The sequence below is a fragment of the Crinia signifera genome, chromosome 5 (genome assembly GCF_055691185.1).
Source record: "Crinia signifera chromosome 5, ASM5569118v1, whole genome shotgun sequence".
Lineage (NCBI taxonomy): Eukaryota > Metazoa > Chordata > Amphibia > Anura > Myobatrachidae > Crinia > Crinia signifera.
In genome coordinates this window covers 43,761,626-43,788,556 of record NC_139221.1, presented here as the reverse complement: position 1 = coordinate 43,788,556, position 26,931 = coordinate 43,761,626, and the positions used below count along the sequence as shown (strand labels likewise).

At 44.5% G+C, this 26,931-nt stretch overlaps 1 protein-coding gene across 1 annotated transcript in view; it reads right to left on the bottom strand.

Annotated features, from left to right (window-relative positions):
• Positions 1-26,931, bottom strand: part of RP1 (RP1 axonemal microtubule associated) — a 221,106-nt gene that overhangs the window by 24,357 nt on the left and 169,818 nt on the right. The window contains exons 26-28 of the mRNA XM_083145115.1: positions 24,736-24,794; positions 3,970-3,998; positions 1,919-1,934 (exon numbers count right to left, since the gene is read on the bottom strand). Coding sequence (XP_083001241.1) covers positions 1,919-1,934; positions 3,970-3,998; positions 24,736-24,794 — 104 coding nt within the window. The remainder of the gene's footprint in view (positions 1-1,918; positions 1,935-3,969; positions 3,999-24,735; positions 24,795-26,931) is intronic.

Here is a 26,931-nt window from a genome sequence, read left to right as displayed (position 1 = left end):
TTTATTTTCTAACACTATGCGCCATATGGGTGCGGATAATTATGTTGACAATGTCTATAGGTTGACCACTTTTTGTCGACAGGCAGTAGTAGGTGGACATATGAATAAAAAGGTTGACTATGTTGATCTTGACGAAAGGTCGACACGAGAAATGTTCAGCATGGAAATGGTCGACACAGGAGAAGTCAACATGAGCTATTACAGTCTTTGTTGACACCTGTCGACATAGACACCGTATAAGCATACCAAGCCCTCTCGCCATGTTTCGTGCATGGTGCCTCTCTGCACTTCTGACACTTATATTCTCCCGCATGTGTTAACCTTTTCATGTGTCGACAATTGACGTGTCGACCTTTTGCTTGTGTCGGCCTTTTGTCAATGTCGACCTAGACCGTTTTCATGTGTCAACCTACTGTTTGTCGTTCAATTGTGGGAAACCTATCCACTGTCAACCTAGACACTGTTGACCCATCTGGGCATTAGCAATGTCCTCTGTACATGCAGCTCAATCTGAGGATAGCGTAAACAATAGTATACTCCTGGATGTGGCCACTGACGATATGTTTTGTAAAATCGTTCAGTGAGTACGCACTATATCATTTGTCTAGGAGTTACAGAGCGTTCATGGGAAATCACGAGTGACATTGTGTCGTTTCCAGTGTAGTCTAGTATATACCCAGCTTTAATGGTAGTGTCTATAAGTGGTCAAACAACCTGTTACCCATACATGAAATCACTACTGTCATGGATAAATGAGATTTAAAACAAAACAAATCCAGTTCATTATTGTAGACAACAATGGTTAAGGGCCCCATACATCAGCAATTAATTGTGACAATTTTCAGATACAGATGGGGCCGGGCTCATCTTTCCAGGGGATGGCGATGGCGACGCCATTCGCCATTCCCTGCTCCGGCGCCATCTGTGTGTCGGAAGGGGACGTGCGCGCACGAGGTGCGCGCGCGTCCCCTTCCGACGGTGCTGCCGTCCCCTTCCGACGGGCGCCCGGTGCCCACACCGGGCGCCCGCACCCCCCCACAGCCGCCTCGGGTCCCCCCAGCCCCCCTCGAGCGGGAGGCGGACAGTATTGTGTCCGCCTCGCCCGCCGGCCGCCCGGATACTGAGACGCACGTGCGTGGGGGACGCACGCGCGTCTCAGTCAGATGGCGCGCCGTGTTGCTGGCGGATCGCCAGCGGCATGCTGCTGGCGATTCGCCAGCAAGCATAAGGCTTGCCCCATCTGTATGGAGATGATTGTCACAATTAATTTTAGATGTGTGGGCTCCCCCTTTTGGCAATCAAAATCGCCAATCGATTGCTTAATCAGGTTTTTAAACATGTTTAATAATCTGGTATTATCTGCAGATCTTTTTTATATGTGTGGGCATTCCCAATTCGTTTTCTTCATCTATTTACATTATGAACAGCTGAAATGACAATCGAGTGGGCAATTTCCAGATATGAAGAAGCAATCTTTAGATGGAAAAATCTGCCGATCACTGAAATAAATCTGTAATGTGTGGGCAAAGTAAGATAGATCTAAAAATCCATTTATCTGGCCAAAAAATCCCTGGATCTGGAAATCCATAAATTGTGATTGCTGATGTATGGGGCCCATTAGAAGAATAAATAAAGAATAATTAAAAATACAAAATAACTGAATCAATTTAATTAAAAGAAAGCGCTCTCCATTGAGGAAACTGGGTATAAGCGGTGGAGGTTCTTTTTTGGTGCAGATTCCACCAATTGAAGAGTCCCTATAAAATACTTTTCTATGTTTATTGGGTATTCATCACAGATGGAGATACATAGGAAGCCAATCTTACCAGTAATGGATGGAGAGGGATCATTCATTTCTATACGTTATACAGAAGGTAATTTGCATATACACGTGACGCGTTTCATGGGTAGGCTACGCTGTTGGCTTCCTCAGACTGTTTATACTAGTATTTTGTAGCTCCTCCGGGAAAGATATAAAATGTCAATTTAATTTAACTTTACCATAGATTTCCGCAGGGCGCTCCTCTTCATTAGACTGTTCCATTTCTAGAAAATGAAGGGATACTGTAATACTGGACACTACAGTGCTTGCATCCTATGCAAAAACGTAAGTGATTTTACATATATATAATACACAAATTCACACATTGCATTCAGTGCCTCCTCCTCATTTTCATACTGCACCTTTCCAATGCAGTCCTGTCCTGACGTGCCAATGCTTCCCATAGGGACTCTCATCTACTTATCTACTTTGCGGTTGCTGTGGATGTTCTGATTATATGTCCACGGACTCATAAATTAGATTTACCCACTTACCAGAGGCAACACAGCTGACAGCGGCATCCCATGCAATAGTGTCAACAGGGTATTTTCCCGTGCTGTAATTGGATAAATCCGCTCTGCACATGTGTGCAATGAATTTCCCCGCTTCTCCTGCCCCCATGTAGTAATTTTATTTTTTGTATTTATTAACAGTTTCTTATATAGCGCATATATATTCCGCAGCGCTTTACAGAGAATATTTGACCATTCACATCAGTCCCTGCCCCAGTGGACCTTACAATCTATATTCCCTACCACATGTACACACGCACACACATTCATTCTAGGGCTAATTTTGTTGGGGGCCAATTAATCTACCAGTATATGTTTGGATTGTGGTAAGAATCCAGAGCATCTGGAGAAAACCCAGCAAGTACGGAGAGATCATACAAACTCCACACAGTTAGGGCCATGGTGGGAATCGAACCCATGACCTCAGTGCTGTGAGGCAGTAATGCTAACCATTACACTGTCCTGCAGAATTCCATCTCTCGCTAGTGCCTCCTGGTTCGGATCCCAAGGAATTAGAACCGCTCCGTAAAGCATATACGGAGTCCACCAGAGTTGCGGCAAAGGTGTTCCTATTAGACTCAGATCCTACTGCAAGGTCGAATGGCAAGAATTCTTGCGGGATTTTATTTGTATAGAAGAGAAGGTAGTGAGACTGGGACTATGCACCCTTTCCCACTCATGCATGCTTCTGTGTGGCTGTGCTGTGCTCTGCTGTATCTCTGGTACTCCGAGCTCTGCTAGATAGTGACACTGGCAACATATAACATCAATATTTGAGAAATCAGCTTTATCTGCAATTAAGATGCTGTGGGAGAAATTGACTAAGGTGGGAGTTTCTATTTCACATGGTATGTTGCTATAGGCAACCAATCAGAATCTACTTCTTATATATTTAGTACTTTCTAGAAGATAATAGTATCTGATTGGTTGCCCACAGCAATATCCCATGTGAACTAGAACTCCGATCTTAGTAAATTTCCCCCTGTGACTTTGCTACAGGGCCGGCGCCACCACTAGGCAAATCTAGGCATTTGCCTAGGGCGCCGGCCACTGGAGGGCGGTATTTCGCCCCCCCCTTGCCGCCCGGGTACCTGTCCTGCGGCGTATATATGTGCGTAAAAGCTGGCGGCGGCGGGGGGTCCCTGCAGTCAATAAGAAATAACGAGCGCTATCCGCCGGGCTATGCGGAAGCGCTTCTGTTTTGGAAACACTGGGCGCACGCTGATTGGCTGAGATTCAGCCAATCAGCGTGCGCCGTGCGGCCAGTGTTTCCAAAACAGAAGCGCTTCCGCATAGCCCGGCGGATAGCACTCGTTATTTCTTATTGACTGCAGGGACCCCCCGCTGCCGCCAGCTTTACAGCGCCACAGGACAGGTACCTGGGCGGCAGACACCGGGGCGCCCCCACCCCGACTTGCCTGGGGCGCTCTGGTGCCTTGCACCGGCCCTGCTTTGCTATCATCCCTGCGTGGCTGATATATAATTGTTTTCAAAGCACAAGGGACTCAATTGTTACAATGTATCGCCAATAAATAATTAAGCGGCCTTACCAGCACTGATAAAAGTACGGTGCCAGACTGAAGATACAGAGCAAAGACTATTTCTTTAATTAATCAATTATACATACTGTATTACTGTTTTTATTCTATGGTTACATGTAATATCTTAATGATATATATTTGATAATGATCTTATTATATGTATTTTCTTCAGAAAACCGGTGGATGTACAACCAATCGTTAGGCAACACTGAGGCATTTCGTAAAGAGTACAGTACACGGAAATTGCTTAACGTCTCACAACTTATGTCATCGTATTATGCTGGCCACACATCAGGCCAACTTTCCTCCAACCATCCAACTAGTTGGTTGGATGGACTGAAAATCTGGTACTGTATGGGGGCAAATGGCAATAAGCAATTTACTCACAAACTCAGGAGAATGGACAAAAAATTTCAGTGAAATTGTTTAACCCCTTCCCGACATTGCCTTTTAAGGTAATTTTTTTTTTTTTTCCTCCTTGTGTTTAAATAAGCGTAACTTTTTTAATTTTCCGGCTATATAGACACATGAGGGCTTTTTTTTTGCGGGACAAGTTGTACTTTCTAATGGTACCATTTACTATACCGTATAATATTCTGGGGAATCAGGAAATAATTCAATGTGGGGTAAAAAAAAAAAAAAACGCAATTCCACAATTTTGCGCTGGTTACGGTTTTTTTGGAGTTCATAGTTCGTTTAAAATGATGGGTTATCTTTATTCTATGGGTCGTTACGATTCTGGTGATACCAAACTTATATAGTTTTCGTTACATTTTACCACTAAAAAAAAAAATAGAAAATGTTACGGTTTTTCGAATTTGCGTCGCGTCGCCATGTTCTGCGGCTTATAACTTTTTTATTTTTCCACCTACGGACCTGGGTGAGGGCTCATTTTTTGCGGGCTGAAGTGTACTTTTTAATTAATACCATTATGGGATATGGGCGACTTTCTGATCTCTTTTAGCTATTTTTTTTTGGGTAGGCGATGCGACCAAAAAGCGTAGTTTTGGCGTTGGGGATTATTTTCCGTTTACGCCTTTAACCGTGCGGGATAACTAATGTTATATTTTAATAGATCGGACTTTTAGGAACGCGGCGATACCAAATATGTTTATTTTTTTTATTATTTATTTATTTTTATTTGGGAAATGGGGAAAGGGGGGTGATTTGAACTTTTAATATTTTATTTTTTTTTTTTTATTTTTAAACTTTATTTATTTTTTTTTTTTACTTTTACTACAAGGCCCCCTAGTGTACTTGACCACTAGGGGGCGCGATCGCCTGTACTAGGTTCAGCCATAGAGCTCTATGGCTGAACGTAGTGATTTTTTTCACTTCCTATTACATCCTGCCTGAGGCAGGATGTAATAGGTATGAATACACGGACAGCACAGGGGTCTACATTAGACCCCTGGCTACCATGGCAACCGATCGGCACCCTCCGATCGCGCTGCGGGGGGCCCCGATCGGCGCCGGAGGGGGGCGCCCCCCCTCCGATCAGCTATTTTTTTTTTTTTATAAACTTTTTTTTTATTAAAGCACTGCAGTACAATTACAAAAATGTTTATGCTTTTGATGATATAACAGAGTCTGTTAGTAAAATGAAATAGCATGACAAAGATATGAGGGAACATTTTGCATACATTGAACTTATGACGAGCATGAACAATTATCCATCAAATAAAGTGTACATTTTGAATTGTATGAGGTGTCATTTTTTAATTCAGCCTGGGTATCAAGCGTTTGTGAGATTCTGGAGGGGGGGAATGTGTCAGGGAGAGAAGGGAGGGGGGGGGGGGGGGAGGGAGTCCCGGAGCACCAAGGGCAAGGGAGAAAAGAGGGCAAATCAATTTCCACATCTAACCGTCAGTAGTAAAGGGAAGGTCACCTCCTAAACGCCTCAGCTCATACCATTCTGTATTTTTAAAAGTAGCCTCAATACGTTTTTGATAGTCCAAGGGTAAAGTAGTCACATAAGTCTCCCATGTTTCGAAAAATCTTAAGGTGCGTTTCTCTTTGTCTAATGTTGTTTCTAGCCAGTCCATTTGGAAAATGTGGTGAAGTTTAGTTTTAAAGAGAGCTAGTGATGGGGTCTGTGGGGAAATCCATCCCTGTAAAATAGTTTTACATGCTGCCGCTTGAATAGCCAGTGCAAGTTTCCTGCATCCCTTTGCTACTCTCTGAGACTTCGGAATCATCCCAAATACTGCCCATTCTGCGTTTAAGGGCAGGTAGTTAAGTAAGTTCTCTAGTGTGTATTCACGGACCTGCAACCAGAATCTGCGTACAAGAGGGCATGACCAAATACAATGAAGCAAACGAGCATCTGTTGCTCCGCACCTTGGACAATTACCCGATGAGGGCATGCCCGCCAGCACTTGACGATGAGGTGAATAATACGTTCTATGATGCAAGTTCATGAATAATTCTTGATATTGGGCTGCCGGTAGTAATTTACATGACTCGGCTAAATTCTTGAGTAGGTCTTCACTAGAGAGATCTGGGAAATCATGTTGCCACTGGCTCATTCCTGTTCGGATCTTTGAGTGGTCTATAATCGGTCTAAGGTAATTATAATGTATTGAAATTGCTTTTTTACTAGCTGGTGCAGCTCTAAGCATGCATTCCAAATCACTGTACCAATCCTTATCTGAGAAATTTTCAGTCATAGTTTTGGCGAAGTGGCGCATCTGGAAGTATGCCAGAGGATATCCCTGCAAAATGGGAAATTTTTGACTAGCCTGTTGAAACGTGAGTATCTTTTTGTCAGAGGGATCCGATATACTCCCCAAGTCAGTAATACCCTCACGATAGAATAATGTGAATGGAAAGGCGGCCTCCCCATGCTGGAACCTTTCCTCATCTAGGAATGTCACAAAGAGGGATTTGTGGGAATTCAAGTTTTTGCTGCCTCTAACTTTATGCCAAAAGCGATAAACTGACCACAAGAGCGGGTTATCTTTAATCTGTGGGGCTACTTCAGCTTCAAATTTATGGAGGAAGGATATTAGATTGCCCTCTAAGAGGAACTGTCGTTCTAGCATTGTGTTCGTGTAATATTCAGTGTTTTGTAGCCAGTCTCTCAGATGCCTCATTACCGCAGCATGATTATAAGTCAGTATGTGGGGGAGATTAATGCCCCCATTGAACTTTGGCTGCTGTAACTTGATAAGCGCAATACAGGGTTTTTTTCCCCTCCATATGAAGCCCCTAAAAAGGGCATTAATCCTATTAAGGTCCGAGTTACTTATAAGGATTGGAAGAGACTGTAACAAGTAGAGGAGGCGGGGGAACGTCGTCATTTTAATAAGGTTTGCCCTTCCCAGATAGGATAGGGACAGAGCTTTCCACTTGTCCAGCTCCATCGCTATTTCTGAAATAGCTCTTTCTATATTAAAGTGGTATAGGTTAGACGGATTTTTGGGTAACTTTATACCCAAATATATAATATGGTCCCTTGCCCACTTTATGGGTAGGTGAGTACACTGAGTAGGGCATGTCACCTTATCAGTCAAGCACATTCCTACTGATTTATTTAGATTTATTTCGAAACCTGATATTGTCCCATAATCATGTAATATATTCAATATATTTGGGAGAGAGGAGCCCGGGTTAGCAATATAAAGTAGTAAGTCATCCGCAAATGCCGATAATCTTACCTCTACATTTCCTATCATAATTCCTTCAAATGCTGGGGATGCTTGTAATATTCTGAGCAGGGGGTCTAATGATAGATTAAAAAGAAGTGGGGATAGGGGGCATCCCTGTCTTGTACCTCTATACATTTGTACGGGGTCTCCCCTGGTTCCATTAATTAAGAGCGAGGTAACTGGTTCTTTGTAAAGATATCGGATGAGTTTAATAAAATCTGAATCGAATCCTCTAACTTGGAGTACCTGAAAAAGGTGAGACCAAGACACAGTGTCAAAAGCCTTCTGTGTGTCAAGACTCAGGAGCGCATAGCTACCCCTCGGATTCCTTTTTGCCGCTATTGTTGCTGCTATGGCGGTACGTATTGCTTTTACAGAATGTCGTTCTTTAACAAATCCTACAGAAGGAGTTTTATGGAAACCTGCGCTCAGTGTGTGTCTATCTGAATGCACCAATGGTAACTGGCGAGTATAAAATGAAGGAGATCAGATAACAGATACTGTGAAAGAAAGGACAGTTTAATGAAGGGTGGCACAATAAACACTATATATCCTACGGTCTAAGGGTAGGTAGTATATAATAAATGGTAAGGGAAAGGGGGAGAAAATGTCCAAAAAAAGAGGGGGAGAAAAGCACCAAAAATTATGTGGTAACACCGCTGCACTTAAAGAAGTGTCTGCGGTCTGTACCGTAGCACTCAGGGTTTAAAGATACGATGAGTGTCACAAATAGAGTCTCAAAAAAAGTTCAGCAGTCTGAGCATTTAAATTAATGTCCAGGGGGGGGGGGGACGTGTCAGGGGATGAGTCACAAAAAGGAGGAATGCCGTTGGTGCTGCAGTGTCACCAGGGGCTGGCGTCCCTGCACCGCTGGTGGTGCACTAGCACATACCTCTAAACTTCAGGTCTCTCTCCGACCGTCCCACGTAGTGTCACTTGTGGTGCGCCTGCAGATCCCTGCAGGACGCTGTGTGATCCTCACGCCGCTTCCACACCGACAGCCGCTACTTCCGGTTTCCGTCTCTCAGTATCAGCCGGGAGCGCGGTGTCAGTGGAGCGTTGTGCGCTCAACTCCCTATGGTGGGGGAGGAGACTTGTGGTGCAATGATAGCTCCAACGCGTATCGACCTATGTCAGGTCTTCTTCAGGGAGTAAGTGGTAGCAGGAGGTAGTATCTCCTTTATATTGGGTTACGAGTGACCGTCCGGCAGCCATTTTGAGTGTGGGAAAATTGCCCTTACATGGCATAAATGGTCCGTTGTTTGTACAGGCAGGCTCGTGGCCATCTTGATTAAGGGAAAAACGCCCTTACATGCTGTAAAAGGGAATAGAAATATAGAACTTGTTTTTTTATTTCATATTTGGGTTTGTGGACATCTATGCCGATGGGGGATATCTGCAGTATTATGGAAGGTGGACGGGGATTTGTATGAAGGGATCAAAAAGATATATAGAAGCCTCCGTAGGCCCAGAGGACAAAAAAAATTTTATTATAGTATAAAATAAAATAAAATAAGAGTAAAAAATAATAAAAATAAAAATAAAAATAACAATCAAATTAAAAAATGACAATAAAAAAGAAATGTGAAAACAGAACAAAAGATACACTGTCTACATGGTGCTTATGGATCTGACCTCATTATCGATGTTTAGGCCCCTTGGGGTCAGTGTTTTCAGTGTGTACATCCATTTAAGTTCCTCTTTGTTGATGGTCTTGATGTAATCACCCCCTCTCCAGTTTTTATTTACTAACTTGATCCCTATGATAGATAAATCTTTGGGACTGTTACCATGTCTTTCCTTAAAATGTTGTGACAGGCTATGTGTTTCTTTTCCGTTGATGATGTTCCTCATGTGTTCAGAAGACCGTGCTTTTAGTTTCCTAATGGTGCGGCCTACATATTGTAAGCCGCATGAGCATGTTGCCAGATATATCACGCCCGTGCTGTTGCAAGTGATATAGTCTCTGATTCTGAAAGACTCTCCTGTAACTGTAGATGTGAATGTCTCAACTTTTTTTGTGGATTTGCCTCCTTTAGTACAATATCTACATGTACCACAATGGTAGAAGCCCTTCTGTTGTGGAACAGTATTTCTTGTTTTTGCATGGTTGTTTGTGAGTTGTTGTTTCAGATCTGTGGATTTCCTGTATATTACTTTGGGTTTTGACGTCAGTATGTCCCCTAGTATTTCGTCTTCAAGCAGTAGATGCCAGTGTTTCTTAAGTATTCTCTCAAAATGATTCTTGTCATGATTATATTGTGTGATGAAGGACAACTTGTATCCTTCTGTTTTGTCTGTTTTATCCTGTTGTCTCAGTAATGTGTTTCTGTCCACCTGCTCTACCTTGGTGTATGCTTGGTCAATTTTTTCTTTGTCGTATCCCTTTTCTAGGAATTGTTTACTGAGTTGTGTTGCCTGGGTCCTGTAGTCTGTGATATCTGTACAGTTACGCCTAACTCTTTGGAACTGACTAAGGGGTATGCTGGATAACCAGTTGGGATGATGCCCACTGCTGGATAAGATGTAGCTATTAACATCTACTGGTTTATGGAACACTTTTGTATTGATTTGCTGATTTTGAATGAAAACGGTGATGTCTAAAAAATTGATTTCTGTTTTACTGTATTGTGTAGTAAAAATGAGGTTATTGTCATTGGTGTTGAGTTTAGCTGTGAACTCTATGAGTTTTTCTTCTGACCCCTGCCATATAAAGATAATGTCATCTATATAGCGACGCCATAGCACCAGATTCGCCCCGAGTTCCTCATTTGACCAGATGTTCCTGTCCTCCCAGGCACTCATAAAGAGGTTTGCGAAACTCGGCGCGAATCTGGTGCCCATGGCGGTTCCCGTTGTCTGTCTGTAGTAAATGTCATTAAACCAAAGATAATTGTGTTCCAATCTACAGTTACAGGAGAGTCAGTTACAGGAGAGTCTTTCAGAATCAGAGACTATATCACTTGCAACAGCACGGGCGTGATATATCTGGCAACATGCTCATGCGGCTTACAATATGTAGGCCGCACCATTAGGAAACTAAAAGCACGGTCTTCTGAACACATGAGGAACATCATCAACGGAAAAGAAACACATAGCCTGTCACAACATTTTAAGGAAAGACATGGTAACAGTCCCAAAGATTTATCTATCATAGGGATCAAGTTAGTAAATAAAAACTGGAGAGGGGGTGATTACATCAAGACCATCAACAAAGAGGAACTTAAATGGATGTACACACTGAAAACACTGACCCCAAGGGGCCTAAACATCGATAATGAGGTCAGATCCATAAGCACCATGTAGACAGTGTATCTTTTGTTCTGTTTTCACATTTCTTTTTTATTGTCATTTTTTAATTTGATTGTTATTTTTATTTTTATTTTTATTATTTTTTACTCTTATTTTATTTTATTTTATACTATAATAAAATTTTTTTTGTCCTCTGGGCCTACGGAGGCTTCTATATATCTTTTTGATCCCTTCATACAAATCCCCGTCCACCTTCCATAATACTGCAGATATCCCCCATCGGCATAGATGTCCACAAACCCAAATATGAAATAAAAAAACAAGTTCTATATTTCTATTCCCTTTTACAGCATGTAAGGGCGTTTTTCCCTTAATCAAGATGGCCACGAGCCTGCCTGTACAAACAACGGACCATTTATGCCATGTAAGGGCAATTTTCCCACACTCAAAATGGCTGCCGGACGGTCACTCGTAACCCAATATAAAGGAGATACTACCTCCTGCTACCACTTACTCCCTGAAGAAGACCTGACATAGGTCGATACGCGTTGGAGCTATCATTGCACCACAAGTCTCCTCCCCCACCATAGGGAGTTGAGCGCACAACGCTCCACTGACACCGCGCTCCCGGCTGATACTGAGAGACGGAAACCGGAAGTAGCGGCTGTCGGTGTGGAAGCGGCGTGAGGATCACACAGCGTCCTGCAGGGATCTGCAGGCGCACCACAAGTGACACTACGTGAGACGGTCGGAGAGAGACCTGAAGTTTAGAGGTATGTGCTAGTGCACCACCAGCGGTGCAGGGACGCCAGCCCCTGGTGACACTGCAGCACCAACGGCATTCCTCCTTTTTGTGACTCATCCCCTGACACGTCCCCCCCCCCCCTGGACATTAATTTAAATGCTCAGACTGCTGAACTTTTTTTGAGACTCTATTTGTGACACTCATCGTATCTTTAAACCCTGAGTGCTACGGTACAGACCGCAGACACTTCTTTAAGTGCAGCGGTGTTACCACATAATTTTTGGTGCTTTTCTCCCCCTCTTTTTTTGGACATTTTCTCCCCCTTTCCCTTACCATTTATTATATACTACCTACCCTTAGACCGTAGGATATATAGTGTTTATTGTGCCACCCTTCATTAAACTGTCCTTTCTTTCACAGTATCTGTTATCTGATCTCCTTCATTTTATACTCGCCAGTTACCATTGGTGCATTCAGATAGACACACACTGAGCGCAGGTTTCCATAAAACTCCTTCTGTACTATTAACCTTAAGAGGGCGGCCTCCCTCTATTTTGGAAACCCGCAGCCGACTCCATAACACCTCAGAGAGCGCAGAAACCCCCCCCCCTATTTTCCTATTAATATTACAGGCCTGGGTTTGTTTGCGACCTCTATATGGGGATCCTAGACATTAGACTAGATAGGGACACACGGGCGGCACATGTCTTCAGCGAGCTAGACAGTACTGCTGCAGCACATCATCACGGCACCAAGTTCTGCGACACTTTCCTCACACTAGAGAAATTGATAATCAAAGAATCCAAAGTATGGTGGGATGCCAAGACACTACAGTGGTATATCACAAACAACCTAATACCTAAGGGTTTGAAAATAAAAAAACTACCCACACATCATTTAGAAGACAATCATTTCATGTGCAAATGGGAGAATATCATTCATGAATGCTCGACCAAGCTTACACAGCTCATCATTGACACACATACTTCTGAACTTAGGACGATCAATGAGGAGATTACCAAACTCAACAGCAACCTAGACGAATTCAGAGACAACCCAGAATTTTTAAAATTAGAAGCTCTCTCGCAACAGAGATTGATGCGAAATGAGAACACCATTATCAACACCAAAAAAGACAAAATCTTAAGAGATAAAGTAGGCAAGAAATCGAAGAACAAAACTACTAGAGAACACAGACAAAAAACCAAGAGTGCAGACATTAGAGCAAAAAAACAACCACCGAAGACGACCACTCCCATTTACAAACGTTTGAAGCTGACATACCAACAGTATATGACCCAACTTCACACCAAAACCAACAAACCCCTATTAGACCTCGCAACAACTGAACATCTAGGTGAGACGTCAGATAGTACACACATCAGCAATTCAAGTGATCACACTCTTGAGATACTGGAGGACAGTATCGATACATCATTCTCGACATATAGCATAGAAGAAATTTCACAACCATACGAACAACTAGCGAGACACTCGTTGGAAACAGGCACTACCTCATCATTTATCACATTTAGACAAGAAATCCAACAGAAACCCACAGAAACGGTGACACCATGTGTAGAGAAGAATTTTTTAGACCAGGGAGCAGGACTAGAGTCCTGCAACCACCCGACACAACACACAACAACCACACCAACTCTGCACATAACAACAACACAAACAGTCACATCAACACCAGAAATAAAAACAGGTCGAACAAACAAAAGGAAGTTAACAACACTAGAAGAGGATGCAGAGGAGGGAGAACCAAACACAAAAAGAAATCAGACACACGAGACAGACAAACTACCGAAAAAAACAAAACAGACGACTCTGGGATTTTTAATCTCAGCAGATTAACATTAGATGATAAACACATCACACTCCTCAACAAGGGACTTAAGTTCGCACCTACAGCTCGACTTAACAAATTCCAGACTTACATGGACCTACATAAGTTTACAAGAAAATTAGCACTAGCCAAGTATCACCACCGACCCCTCCCTTACCACAGGACAGAAACTACAGAAGACCCGTACAGACATTCTGACCTTAGACCTAGATCCAGTTTTTACCCCCAACATATGAGGGGTCATTTGGTAGACACCTTTGAAACCCTAGTCACAAAAGACCTAGAAAAATTAAAACTTAACCAACACAGAGTACCTTTGAATCTCTCCAAATCAGAACTGACTATACTGAAAGAACTCAAGAACAACAGGGATATCACATAAAACCAGCGGACAAGGGAGGGGGCATAGTCATACTAAACACAGACGATTACAACACAGAATGCACACGCATTCTCTCAGACCGCAACACATATGAGACACTTCCAACCAACCCGACAACAGCTTACCAAAAAGAACTTAGAACACTTCTCAAAGAGGGTAAGGACATAGGTATCCTGAAAGACAAGGAACATTTGTTTCTAGACAACACCAATCCCACCATCCCAGTTTTTTACTATCTACCTAAGATACATAAGAACACTCAAAACCCACCCGGACGCCCCATAGTTTCAGGTATTAACTCACTCACTTCCAACTTGTCCCAATACATTGATCACTTCCTCCAACCCTACGTACACACACAAAAGTCATACATTAAAGACACGACAGACATCCTTAGGACACTTGAAGAAATAACATGGGAAGATTCTTTTTGGTTATGCACAAGTGACATAACATCACTATATTCAGTTATAGCACACGACCAAGGATTGGAAGCAGTACACCACTATCTACAACAAGATGACTCACTACCACAAGAACAGGCACTATTCATAATCAACTGCATACAACATATCTTGGAACACAATTATCTTTGGTTTAATGACATTTACTACAGACAGACAACGGGAACCGCCATGGGCACCAGATTCGCGCCGAGTTTCGCAAACCTCTTTATGAGTGCCTGGGAGGACAGGAACATCTGGTCAAATGAGGAACTCGGGGCGAATCTGGTGCTATGGCGTCGCTATATAGATGACATTATCTTTATATGGCAGGGGTCAGAAGAAAAACTCATAGAGTTCACAGCTAAACTCAACACCAATGACAATAACCTCATTTTTACTACACAATACAGTAAAACAGAAATCAATTTTTTAGACATCACCGTTTTCATTCAAAATCAGCAAATCAATACAAAAGTGTTCCATAAACCAGTAGATGTTAATAGCTACATCTTATCCAGCAGTGGGCATCATCCCAACTGGTTATCCAGCATACCCCTTAGTCAGTTCCAAAGAGTTAGGCGTAACTGTACAGATATCACAGACTACAGGACCCAGGCAACACAACTCAGTAAACAATTCCTAGAAAAGGGATACGACAAAGAAAAAATTGACCAAGCATACACCAAGGTAGAGCAGGTGGACAGAAACACATTACTGAGACAACAGGATAAAACAGACAAAACAGAAGGATACAAGTTGTCCTTCATCACACAATATAATCATGACAAGAATCATTTTGAGAGAATACTTAAGAAACACTGGCATCTACTGCTTGAAGACGAAATACTAGGGGACATACTGACGTCAAAACCCAGAGTAATATACAGGAAATCCACAGATCTGAAACAACAACTCACAAACAACCATGCAAAAACAAGAAATACTGTTCCACAACAGAAGGGCTTCTACCATTGTGGTACATGTAGATATTGTACTAAAGGAGGCAAATCCACAAAAAAAGTTGAGACATTCACATCTACAGTTACAGGAGAGTCTTTCAGAATCAGAGACTATATCACTTGCAACAGCACGGGCGTGATATATCTGGCAACATGCTCATGCGGCTTACAATATGTAGGCCGCACCATTAGGAAACTAAAAGCACGGTCTTCTGAACACATGAGGAACATCATCAACGGAAAAGAAACACATAGCCTGTCACAACATTTTAAGGAAAGACATGGTAACAGTCCCAAAGATTTATCTATCATAGGGATCAAGTTAGTAAATAAAAACTGGAGAGGGGGTGATTACATCAAGACCATCAACAAAGAGGAACTTAAATGGATGTACACACTGAAAACACTGACCCCAAGGGGCCTAAACATCGATAATGAGGTCAGATCCATAAGCACCATGTAGACAGTGTATCTTTTGTTCTGTTTTCACATTTCTTTTTTATTGTCATTTTTTAATTTGATTGTTATTTTTATTTTTATTTTTATTATTTTTTACTCTTATTTTATTTTATTTTATACTATAATAAAAATTTTTTTGTCCTCTGGGCCTACGGAGGCTTCTATATATCTTTTTGATCCCTTCATACAAATCCCCGTCCACCTTCCATAATACTGCAGATATCCCCCATCGGCATAGATGTCCACAAACCCAAATATGAAATAAAAAAACAAGTTCTATATTTCTATTCCCTTTTACAGCATGTAAGGGCGTTTTTTCCCTTAATCAAGATGGCCACGAGCCTGCCTGTACAAACAACGGACCATTTATGCCATGTAAGGGCAATTTTCCCACACTCAAAATGGCTGCCGGACGGTCACTCGTAACCCAATATAAAGGAGATACTACCTCCTGCTACCACTTACTCCCTGAAGAAGACCTGACATAGGTCGATACGCGTTGGAGCTATCATTGCACCACAAGTCTCCTCCCCCACCATAGGGAGTTGAGCGCACAACGCTCCACTGACACCGCGCTCCCGGCTGATACTGAGAGACGGAAACCGGAAGTAGCGGCTGTCGGTGTGGAAGCGGCGTGAGGATCACACAGCGTCCTGCAGGGATCTGCAGGCGCACCACAAGTGACACTACGTGGGACGGTCGGAGAGAGACCTGAAGTTTAGAGGTATGTGCTAGTGCACCACCAGCGGTGCAGGGACGCCAGCCCCTGGTGACACTGCAGCACCAACGGCATTCCTCCTTTTTGTGACTCATCCCCTGACACGTCCCCCCCCCCCCTGGACATTAATTTAAATGCTCAGACTGCTGAACTTTTTTTGAGACTCTATTTGTGACACTCATCGTATCTTTAAACCCTGAGTGCTACGGTACAGACCGCAGACACTTCTTTAAGTGCAGCGGTGTTACCACATAATTTTTGGTGCTTTTCTCCCCCTCTTTTTTTGGACATTTTCTCCCCCTTTCCCTTACCATTTATTATATACTACCTACCCTTAGACCGTAGGATATATAGTGTTTATTGTGCCACCCTTCATTAAACTGTCCTTTCTTTCACAGTATCTGTTATCTGATCTCCTTCATTTTATACTCGCCAGTTACCATTGGTGCATTCAGATAGACACACACTGAGCGCAGGTTTCCATAAAACTCCTTCTGTACTATTAACCTTAAGAGGGCGGCCTCCCTCTATTTTGGAAACCCGCAGCCGACTCCATAACACCTCAGAGAGCGCAGAAACCCCCCCCCTATTTTCCTTTTAACAAATCCTAACTGGTGGTGGGTAAGGAGATCCGGCAGTATTGCCTGTAATCTATTGGCTATAATTTTTGTAAATATTTTGAAATCTACATTCAAAAGGGTTATTGGTCTATACGAGTCTGTTGACAATGGGTCTTTACCCGGTTTGGGGATCAGGGTCGTGTATGCCTTATTGAAAGATTGGTAATCTGGCTGAGTTATGTATATTGTGTTGTATAATTCTAGGAGAGTCGGAGTGATATCTGTTTTGAGTAATTTATAGTATAAACCTGTGAAACCATCAGGACCCGGGGTTTTATGTGTTTTAAGAGATTTTATGACCCCTGATAATTCATCCTCAGTGATTTGTCCCATTAGTGATTCCCTTTGTTCCTGTGTAAGGCTAGGGAGATTCGCTTCTTGTAGTAATTTGTGGCTTAAGTGAGGGTTGGAAGGGATGGGGTCATAGAGGTCTTTGTAAAATTTTTGAAAGTTAGCCAATATATCTGTTGTGTGGGTTATAATTCTACCAGATGCTGCATCCTTCAATGCCGCAATGTGAGAGCGTGCTTTCCAGGATCGTGACATTTGCGCTAGCAATCTACCTCCTTTGTTACCCCATCTATAGTATAAGTTTTTCGTATAATCCAATTTTTGCTGTGCTTGTGCAGTTAAAAACGCTTCTAATAGTTCCCTATCTCTTATGTATATCTCCATATTGTGTTCCGATGGGGTATTTTTGTATGCCTCAAAACTTTTAGTTGCCGCTGTGTGGAGCGTCTTATACTTCACCGAGTTTTCCCTGCGTATCTTAGATACATAGCTCATTATATGGCCACGCATCACTGCTTTTGACGCCTCCCAGAACACCACCGGGTTACCCCATGCCTCAATATTCTCGTCCAAATAATTTGACCAGTGGTACGCCAGATAGCGTTTGAAATCTTCAGATTTGGCCAGGTATTCTGGGAAGCGCCAACTCCGATCTCTCGGATTCATTGTGCCACACCACCATTCCAGGGTTATAGGAGCGTGGTCCGAGATGACTATCTCTCCCAATGTTGCTGATTTCAAACTTGTTAACAAAGTATCAGATATAAGAATATAGTCTATCCTTGACAAGGAGCCGTGGGCCCTAGATAGATGTGTGTAGGAGTGATCCGTTTGATTTAATAATCTCCATGGGTCATTAATTTGTAGGGTATCTTTCAATTCCTGAATACTCTTCCAGCATGGGGAGGAGGCCCTTGAAACCGGAGGAGATTTGTCAATCGTGGGGTCGGCTACTGTGTTAAAATCTCCACCAACTATTAGCGGATAGGAGTGTCTGCTAGCTACAATGTGTGAGATTTTCCGAATAAATTCACCAGTGGCAACATTTGGGGCATATAAATTGACTAGTGTATAATTAGTACCCTCTAAGTTCACATCTACGATTATATAGCGTCCTTCTGGGTCTAGCTCAGTCCCTAGTATGGTATACCTCAGATTTCTATGGAAAAGAATTGCCACCCCCCTAGATTTAGATCTATACGAGGCCGAAATGCATTCCGCTATCCAGGGTGCTCTCAGGGTGGATTGATCCCCAGAGACCCAATGGGTTTCCTGTAAAAATATGATTGCTGGATGTCGTCTCTTAAGGAATGTTAAGACCTTTTTTCTTTTTATCGGTGAATTGAGGCCTCCTACATTCCATGAATATAAGGAAAGGTGCGGTTGGTTTCTCTGGGACCTATCATCTGGTTGTGTGGTAGCCATCTGTATTACATTGATTGACGATTAGGATAGTGTGGTGTGGTCGTATGAGGGCAAAGTCCCCCCTTGAAGAAACCCTTTCAACAATGTTCTCTAAGGGAATCCCCTTGCCCCGAGACTCCCCCCCAGGGTCCCATTGGAAGGTAATCCCAGGTGAATAATGAGCATAGAAAATTTGACACTTCAAATGTACTGCAGCACTTATTAATTTCAAACATTTAAGTATAACATTTGGGCATTGGAGCCAGTTTTGCTCCGCCCGACTTTCTGGAGGTCCCCCCATTCGGGTGTGAGGGGTGCTCCTACAATATAACCATAGTAACAGTATATTCAGTAACATATTCTAGGACTCGGTGGGTCCAGTGTTGTAAACAAGAAAATAGCGAATAAGGGGAAATGAGAAGATTTCCTTAAAGGGTAAACTAGCAGTAGCAAAGATTGAGCATAAAGGCAATAATATTGATCCATTGTAATCTCTATGGTGACCTTCATCGCCCGCCCAGCAAACCGTCCGAGGGCACATCCAAATATTCCCACATAATAAGGGCTGGGCATCGGCCCCAATAATCTCCACAGCTTAACAACGGATCATGAACATAACTTTCTCCAAACAACATAAAAGCAATAATATTGATCCGCTGTGATCTCTATGATAACCTCAGCCGTCTGCCCAGCAAACTGTCTAAAGGCATATCTAAATATTCCCACATAACAAGGGCTGGGCATCGGCCCCATTAATCTCCACAGCTTCACAGTGGATCATAGACTTATCTTTATTCCAATAATTCAATCACTACTCTTAGCGAAGAACCAACATTTTAGATTATATATCTCTTGAGCTAGCATTAGAATGGGCCGGGGATGCCGGCTGGGCATTAGAGAAATGGTCTTTTGCCTGGTCTGGATCTGTAAAGATAACTGGGCGTCCATTTTCAATGACTCTCAATTTTGCAGGATAGAGCAAGGCAAATTTTATCTGCTTGTCTATGAGCAGTTTACACACCTCAGTAAAGGCCTTGCGTTTTTGTGAGACCAGAGCAGAGAAATCTTGGAAAATTAAAATACGTTGCCCGTCAATCCTGAGATCATGTTTTGCCCTATATGTTTGGAGTACTTTTTCTTTTTCCCTATAATCCAGGAATTTTGCAATTGTTGGTCTGGGACGGTCACCTCCCCTTCCCCTCCCACCCCCATTTGAACCAATTCTATGCACTCTCTCAATCTGAAGGGGGCAGACGTCATCATGCAGGCCCAGGGCTTTCGGGATAAGATTACCCACATAATCAGCTAGCTGAGAGTCAGATATCGTTTCTGGTATGCCGATGAAACGCAAATTACACCTCCTATTTCGATTCTCCAGATCATCCAGCTTTTCTGTCATATTTTGAATTAATAAAGTTTTAGCCTGGAGATCTTGTTGCATCAAATAAATTGAGTCCTCAGTATTACTTGTGCGTTGCTCGAGTTCTACAATTCTGCTAGTGTTACTGTCTATTTTGGCTAGTGATGCATCTAGCCGTGCATGGAGATCCTCAAAACGTTTATCGATTAACGGCATCAGCATAGTAATTACTTCTTTAGCATTGTCTGCTGGTGAGGGAATGTTAATCTGTAATGGTTCAGGCCTATCGTCTTTTCTAGAAGAGCCTGACGTGGAGGGAGGGGATGACTGGCTAGAAGCGACCGACTTTTGGGTTGAGGGACGACGGGGCATATCTGACAGAGTTGGGTTGGGTTTCCCCAAATATCTGTCCATACCACGTTAAAGATTCCCTGTTGGTTCTAGGTATTTAGGATAGCTTCCCCTGACAATGTCAACACTTGGACCCAAAATTGTACCTAAGCATTACATCATAAATTGTCAGTAAACAATACAATATCAGCAAACTTAGAACTAAGGTCACACAGAGGCAACAAAAACAAATAGCAATACTATTAATTGTATATCGTGTGTCACGTTAGTTGTTATCTAATATAGGATATTTTCAACTCTCACTTACTGGTAATGGCAGTTCCTTGTATTTAGTGACACATATGCAGAAAATATGTAATATATAAGAGGAAAAAAAAAAAAAAAAATAAAAAAAAAAAAAATAAAAAAAAATAAACAAGAAGGGGGGGGGGGGGGGGGAAGAAGGGTTAGGGACAGCCAGAGAGCGTCCACCAGGTGGTGGTAGTGTCTTATATTATGTTTCCCTGACTGGGATCTTCGCAGCACAAAATATATTCCTCTTCACTGTGGGCTGCATATAAGGAAGACAAAAGCGATGTAAGCAATGTCAAAGCATCTACTGGATGGTGTTGCAGTCCTTTACAGTGGTGCACTGGGTGAAATTCCAAAATATAGTTAATACACCGCTTATATTATGTTATCCAGGAGGTGAGCCAGATGACTTAAAGGGTAGAAAGCCTCATGAGAGAGCAAGGCAATGGGGTCATTAACATTGAGTCTCTTCAATATTAGTTCCAGAGCCTTGCTATTGTCCCAATAGCACCATATAGTACCCTTATCCACCAACACCAAATTGTCAGCGCTTTTCACCCGTTTGTAGGAGCCTGAGGAATATACTTTGGGAGTCAGTCCAGAGTTATGTGTGGCTCAGGTGTGAGGTGGTTGAGAAGCAGTTCTCACTTGCACAGGTGTCCAGGTAGTTACTGTCAGATAATCAATTTCAGGATGGTCCCTGTCAGGTAGCCGGGGTTTCAGCCCTATTATAACTTTGAGCGGTGTGCAGGGTGGCTCAGGGGGGCACAACGGAGATAGAGTGAGGGATTATAACGGGGCTCCGGGCTGAGGGCTCTAACTCACCCGGCTCTCAACTCGTCGCTGTCCCACGAGGAAAGGGGGGGATGTCAGTCGGGTTATTGCCTCACCGCGCTCCAGGACGCCACCAAAGAGGGGGGGGATCCACCGACCAGCCGGCCACACGGAGGACCCAGGGGATGTAACTCACCCAGCCGGGCGTCGTCTAAGGTCGTCCTCGCTCTCTCCTTTCGTCCGGTTCTTCCTCCGCACTGGCTTCCGGAGGTCGCGCTCCGGCTTAGCAAGGGGGACTCCGCTCGTCGTCTTCAGCACGCGGCAGTGTGTCCCGACCTCCGTCGTCACAGGTTGGTGGATGCCAGGGGAAGTGATGCCGCTCCTCTCGCAACACGAGACCCCGGCTGTAGATATTGGTGCCGCCGGATCTCCGTCGCGTGGGGAAGCTCACTCACGCCAGTGCCGGAGCAGGCGTTCACACAGGCCTCAATCTGATGGAGGCAGACTCCGGGGGTTGTGTGTGGCTCTCCTCTCCTATTTCAGCACCGTCCGATTCACCAGGATCTCTGGAGTTGGGGTATTAGTTCCCTGGGGGTGCAGACCCAGATTTAAGCCTGGATGGTAATGGATTAGGAAGATGGACGGAGGAGCCGAATTAAAACGCGGCCATACTAGCTAGCCGCCCACCGGAAGTGTCCGATCAGCTATTTAAGCACTGCGGGCGCTTTGCCCGCGGTGCTTAAAGGGTTAAACGGCCGCGATCGGCGAACTCGCCGCTCGTGGCCGTGAGAGCAGGGACATGGCTGTAATATACAGCCATTACCTGCTCTCTATCAAGCCAGCTCACTCCGTGAGCTGGCTTGATTCACCCCCAACCGACATATGACGTAAATGTACGTCATATGTCGGGAAGGGGTTAAATCCAATAAGTCCAACTACAGTACATTGTCTGAGTGACAGTTGTTGTCCATTTTCAGATTTGGGAAACAAATGACTTAATTACAAATTACATTTGCTCCCATCCAGTACCAGATTTTTATTCCATCCAACCAACTAGTTGGATGGTTGGAGGAAAGTTGGTCTGATGTGTGGCCAGCATTAGAATCCTAGTAATAAGACACAAAAGACGACTCATTTCAAAAAAATGATTACCAATAGGTAAAAAGAACTGGGCGCTTGATAGGAGGTGTTTCTAATTGACACAATTAAAACAATTAAACGAGCTGCTGCTTTAATGTGGTTATAGTATACCACTATGGAATTAGTACAAAAACCACAAAGGTGAAGCAGCGCTAGTACACAGTGATAATCATTCACAATACTATGGGATTGCCTGTAAATATAACAATTTATTAAAACACAACTGATAAAAGCAGATATAAAACAATGACATCTATGATATTTGGGGGGGGGGGGGAGGGGAAAAATAATATTGGGGCACAATTAAAGTGAATAACCCTCTCTGGCTGTTTACAAGTTCACTGCCTGTGGCAAGTCCTCCTTATATCTGCTGTGTACACATAGCAAATGTCGGTATATGTAGGTTTAGGTCACACCACTTGTAAATTTGGGGTTTTCCGGCTTGAGTCCAATAGTCCTCACTATTTTGCGGTTGTGCAGAGATGGTATAGGGCCGCTGGAGGAATTTCTGGGACCTTGTGGAGCTTCCCAATGTAGGTGGAATCCTTGTTGAAAACAGTTGGAGCAGTTGTTTGCTGGTTACCAAACCAATTCTGACCATGGAGAAGAGGTGCAGCTTGCGGAGGAGGCCAGAGTCTATGTGCCAGTTGGGGGGTTCTGTATAGGCACCGACGTGTTTAACTGAATTATATCAGCTTTTTCAAGACCTCAAAAAAGCTGATATAATTCAGTGCAATGCATCAATGCCTATACAGAACCCCCAACTGGCACATAGACTCTGGAGTGTGTGCATATATATATATATATATATATATATACACACACACTCCAGCCGGTGTAATCAACTACAGTCCTAATCTCTTTTTATTAATATGAAAAAACTCCATTTAACGCTGTTACTTATGGGCCAGTGTGCTGGACTAAAAGCTGCCAGCCAGCCCCTGCCCCTGAGCCTGTGGAAATTAACACACCTTTGAAACTTGCACCAGCTCTTTGGCAGGTGCAGTTTCTCGGTCTGACCATGCATTCCTGTATTCCCAGAAACACACACGCAACATACCCCTGTCTGACACCCCTGGGAACAAAAAAGGGAAGACAGAAAAGAACTCTCTCTTTTTTGGGGGCACAACTTGTTGATTATGTGAAGTTAGTTTAAAAATTAACTTTTATTAGATTTAGTTAAAATATGTTGGAGCCAACTTCGAATAGTTGGCTCCAACATATTTTAACTGAATCTAATAAAAGTACATTTTTAAATTAACTTCACATAATCAACAAGTTGTGCCCCCAAAAAAGAGAGAGTTCTTTTATGTCTTCCCTTCTTTGCATCATATCACTCTCTAGGGAGCACCTCCACTTAACAGATACTATTGTATCTATTATTTTTTATTTTATTGTGGAACATTATATTGATAAACACACATATATTCTTTGGTAACAAACAGTGACACTTGTGCATAGACAGAATCCTCTTCCCTCTTTCCCTTTACCAGTACCACTGGGAACAAGGTCCTTATGTGTCCACTGTGCCATAACAATCGGGATACATCAGCAGGGGCGTCTCAGACACATGCACTGTACTTGTAAAATCGGCAACCTACAATAACATCTGTATTTTTTTATAGTTACCAAGCGACACAAAAAAACACATTTTTCAGCCAGAAATAAATGGGTAGATGTATGAAGCAGTGATAAGAGAAGAGAAGTGAACCAGAGGAGAAGTGTCCCATGGCAACCAATCAGCTGCTCTGTATATTATGCAAATTATAGATGTTACGTCAGTGCTGATTGGTTGCCATGGGCAACTTCTCTGGCTCACTTCTCCCTTATCGGTTTCCCATATTTTGCATCTGCCTAAATAAATTGTTTACTAGCTTACACATAACTGACACATAAATCATTTGACTATATCTTTATATTATAGCTCTGCTTAGCACTGTGTTACACTGGCCATACATCTACAGATCGATTGTCAGATTGGGCTGGTTGGGACAAAAACCTGGTATGTTTGAGTGACAGTTTTTGGCAGTTTTCCAACATTTCAAGGCAAATGGTCAACTGTCAACTGCTCTCATCCATTACCTGGTTTTTGTTCCAACCAGCCAGATCATACAGTACATCTGTAGATGTATGGCCAGCTTAACTCGTAATGAAGACATTTGTTACCTTGCTCCTGAAGTTCTATTTCTGAATGAAGAGAGCCTTTAGACATGTAGGGAAGCCACCTATAGAAGTAAAATGCATACAGTGGGTTACCTTACATGCAGTTATGTCATACAGAAAGAATACATTAAATAAAAAAACAATATATTATTAGATTATACTAGTACTAGGTGATTCATTGCGCCCTACGGGCGCTCTTCACACCGGCGTAAGGGGCTACGCCCCTTAATTTGTGAACATTTGTATTGTGAGAAATATGGTTAGAATTGTATGAAAGATGCCCTGTATTGCAGCTTCTGGCAGTGGGTGAGGGTCCAGCGTGGCAGCACAGGAGTACCGGACGGTGGCCCTGAGTCAGTGTCTCCTCCTACTGGGTGGGAGTTAGGGTGCATGAGAGCAGGAGGCTGGGATATGAGGCATGATAGGGGTATGTGGGCAACACAGCGTCAGCGATTACCCAGTGGTGGAAGTTTCGGTTCAGGAGAGCAGGATGCTGGGTAGTGATAGGGGTGTGTGGGCATACGGGGGACTAAAGAGGGTGGTGGACACTGTGCAGCTTCTGCCAGTGGGTGAGGGTCCAGCGTGGCAGCACAGAAATACAGGAGTCAGTGTCTCCTCCGACTGGGTGGGAGTTAGGGTGCATGAGAGCAGGAGGCTGGGCGGTAAAGCATGATAGGGGAATGTGGGCAACACAGGGTGAGCGGGTCTCCACTGGCGGAAGTTACGGGGCAGGAGAACAGGAGGCAGGGCAGTGTCCTCCCACATTGATGGCAAAAGTATTCAACATCAGCCATAAACCATCGATTATTTGAAAATCATTGATGGTCGATGGGCATCCCTAGAACTGGAGGAGGGTGGGGGACAGTATGCAGCTCCCGGCAGTGGGTGAGCGTCTCCTCCCACTGGGAGGGAGTGAGCGTGCATGAGAGCAGGAGGCTGTATAATAGTGGTATGTGGGCAAGACATTGATAAAAGTTGTGGCGCTGGTGCAGAGGGCAGTGGGGAAACCTGCAGTGCGGCAGCCAGGGCCGGATTTCCCACCAAGGGGCGGTACCTGCTTGTGGTGGTACAGGATCCCCCATTGTCACGGGGGTACGTGAAATGCGGGAGCGGGGGCCGCGGTGGTCCGCTGGGGGGTTGAATTGCCGGAAGGGGGTCTGGGGGGTCTGCAAATTGCGGGAGGGGGGGTGGTGTGTGGGGATCCGCGGTTAGCGGGAGGGGGCGGGGGTCCGCAAATCGTGGGCGGGGGCGCTTGAATCGTGGGAAGGGGGGTCCGCAAATTGCGGGAGGGGGGTTGTCGGGGTTAGTGAATTGCGGGAGGGGGGGTTGCGGAGGTCCGTGAATTGCGGGAGGGGCGCGTGGGGTGCCGTGAGTCAAGGGGGGGTGGTGCGGGGGTCCGTGAATCACGGGAGGGGTCATGAATCGCAGGAGGCGGGGGTCGTGGGGTGGGTGCGAATCGCAGGAGGGGGGGTGTGGGGGGTTGCCGTGAATTGCATGAGGGGGGCGTGAATCAAGGGAGGGTGGGCGCAGGGGGGTGGTGCGGGGGTCCGTGAATCGCGGGAGGGGGCATGAATCGCGGGAGGGGGGGTCGTGGGGGGTTCCGAATCGCAGGAAGGGGGGTATGGGGGGTGCCGTGAATTGCGTGAGGGGGGCATGAATCGCGGGAGGGGGGGTCCCCGAATGTGTGAATTACGGTGCGGTCGCAAATCGCGAGAGGTGCCGAGGGGGCCCGCAAATCGCGGGAGGGGGGCGCTACGGGGGGTTTCGTGAATCGCGGGAGGGGGGGTCGTGGGGGGTTGCGAATTGCAGGAAGGGGGGTGTGGGGGGTGCCGTGAATTGCGTGAGGGGGGCAAGAATCGCGGGAGGTGGGGTCCCCGAATGTGTGAATTAGGGGGCGGTCGTAAATCGCGAGAAGTGCCGAGGGGGCCCGCAAATCGCGGGAGGGGGGCGCTACGGGGGGTTCCGTGAATCGCGGGAGGGGGCGGCGCGAATTGCGGGAGGGGGGTCGCAAATCACAGTGGGGGGGGGTGTGCCGTGAATCGCGGGAGGGGGGGTCGCGGGGGGCCCTTTTAATGCCGAGAGGGGGGGTCGCAGGGGTCCCGCGAATCGCGGGAGGGGAGGATGCAGGGGTCCTGCGAATCGCGGGAGGGGGCTCGCGGGAGGGAGGGGTCGCTGGGGTCCCGCGATTTGCGGGAGGGT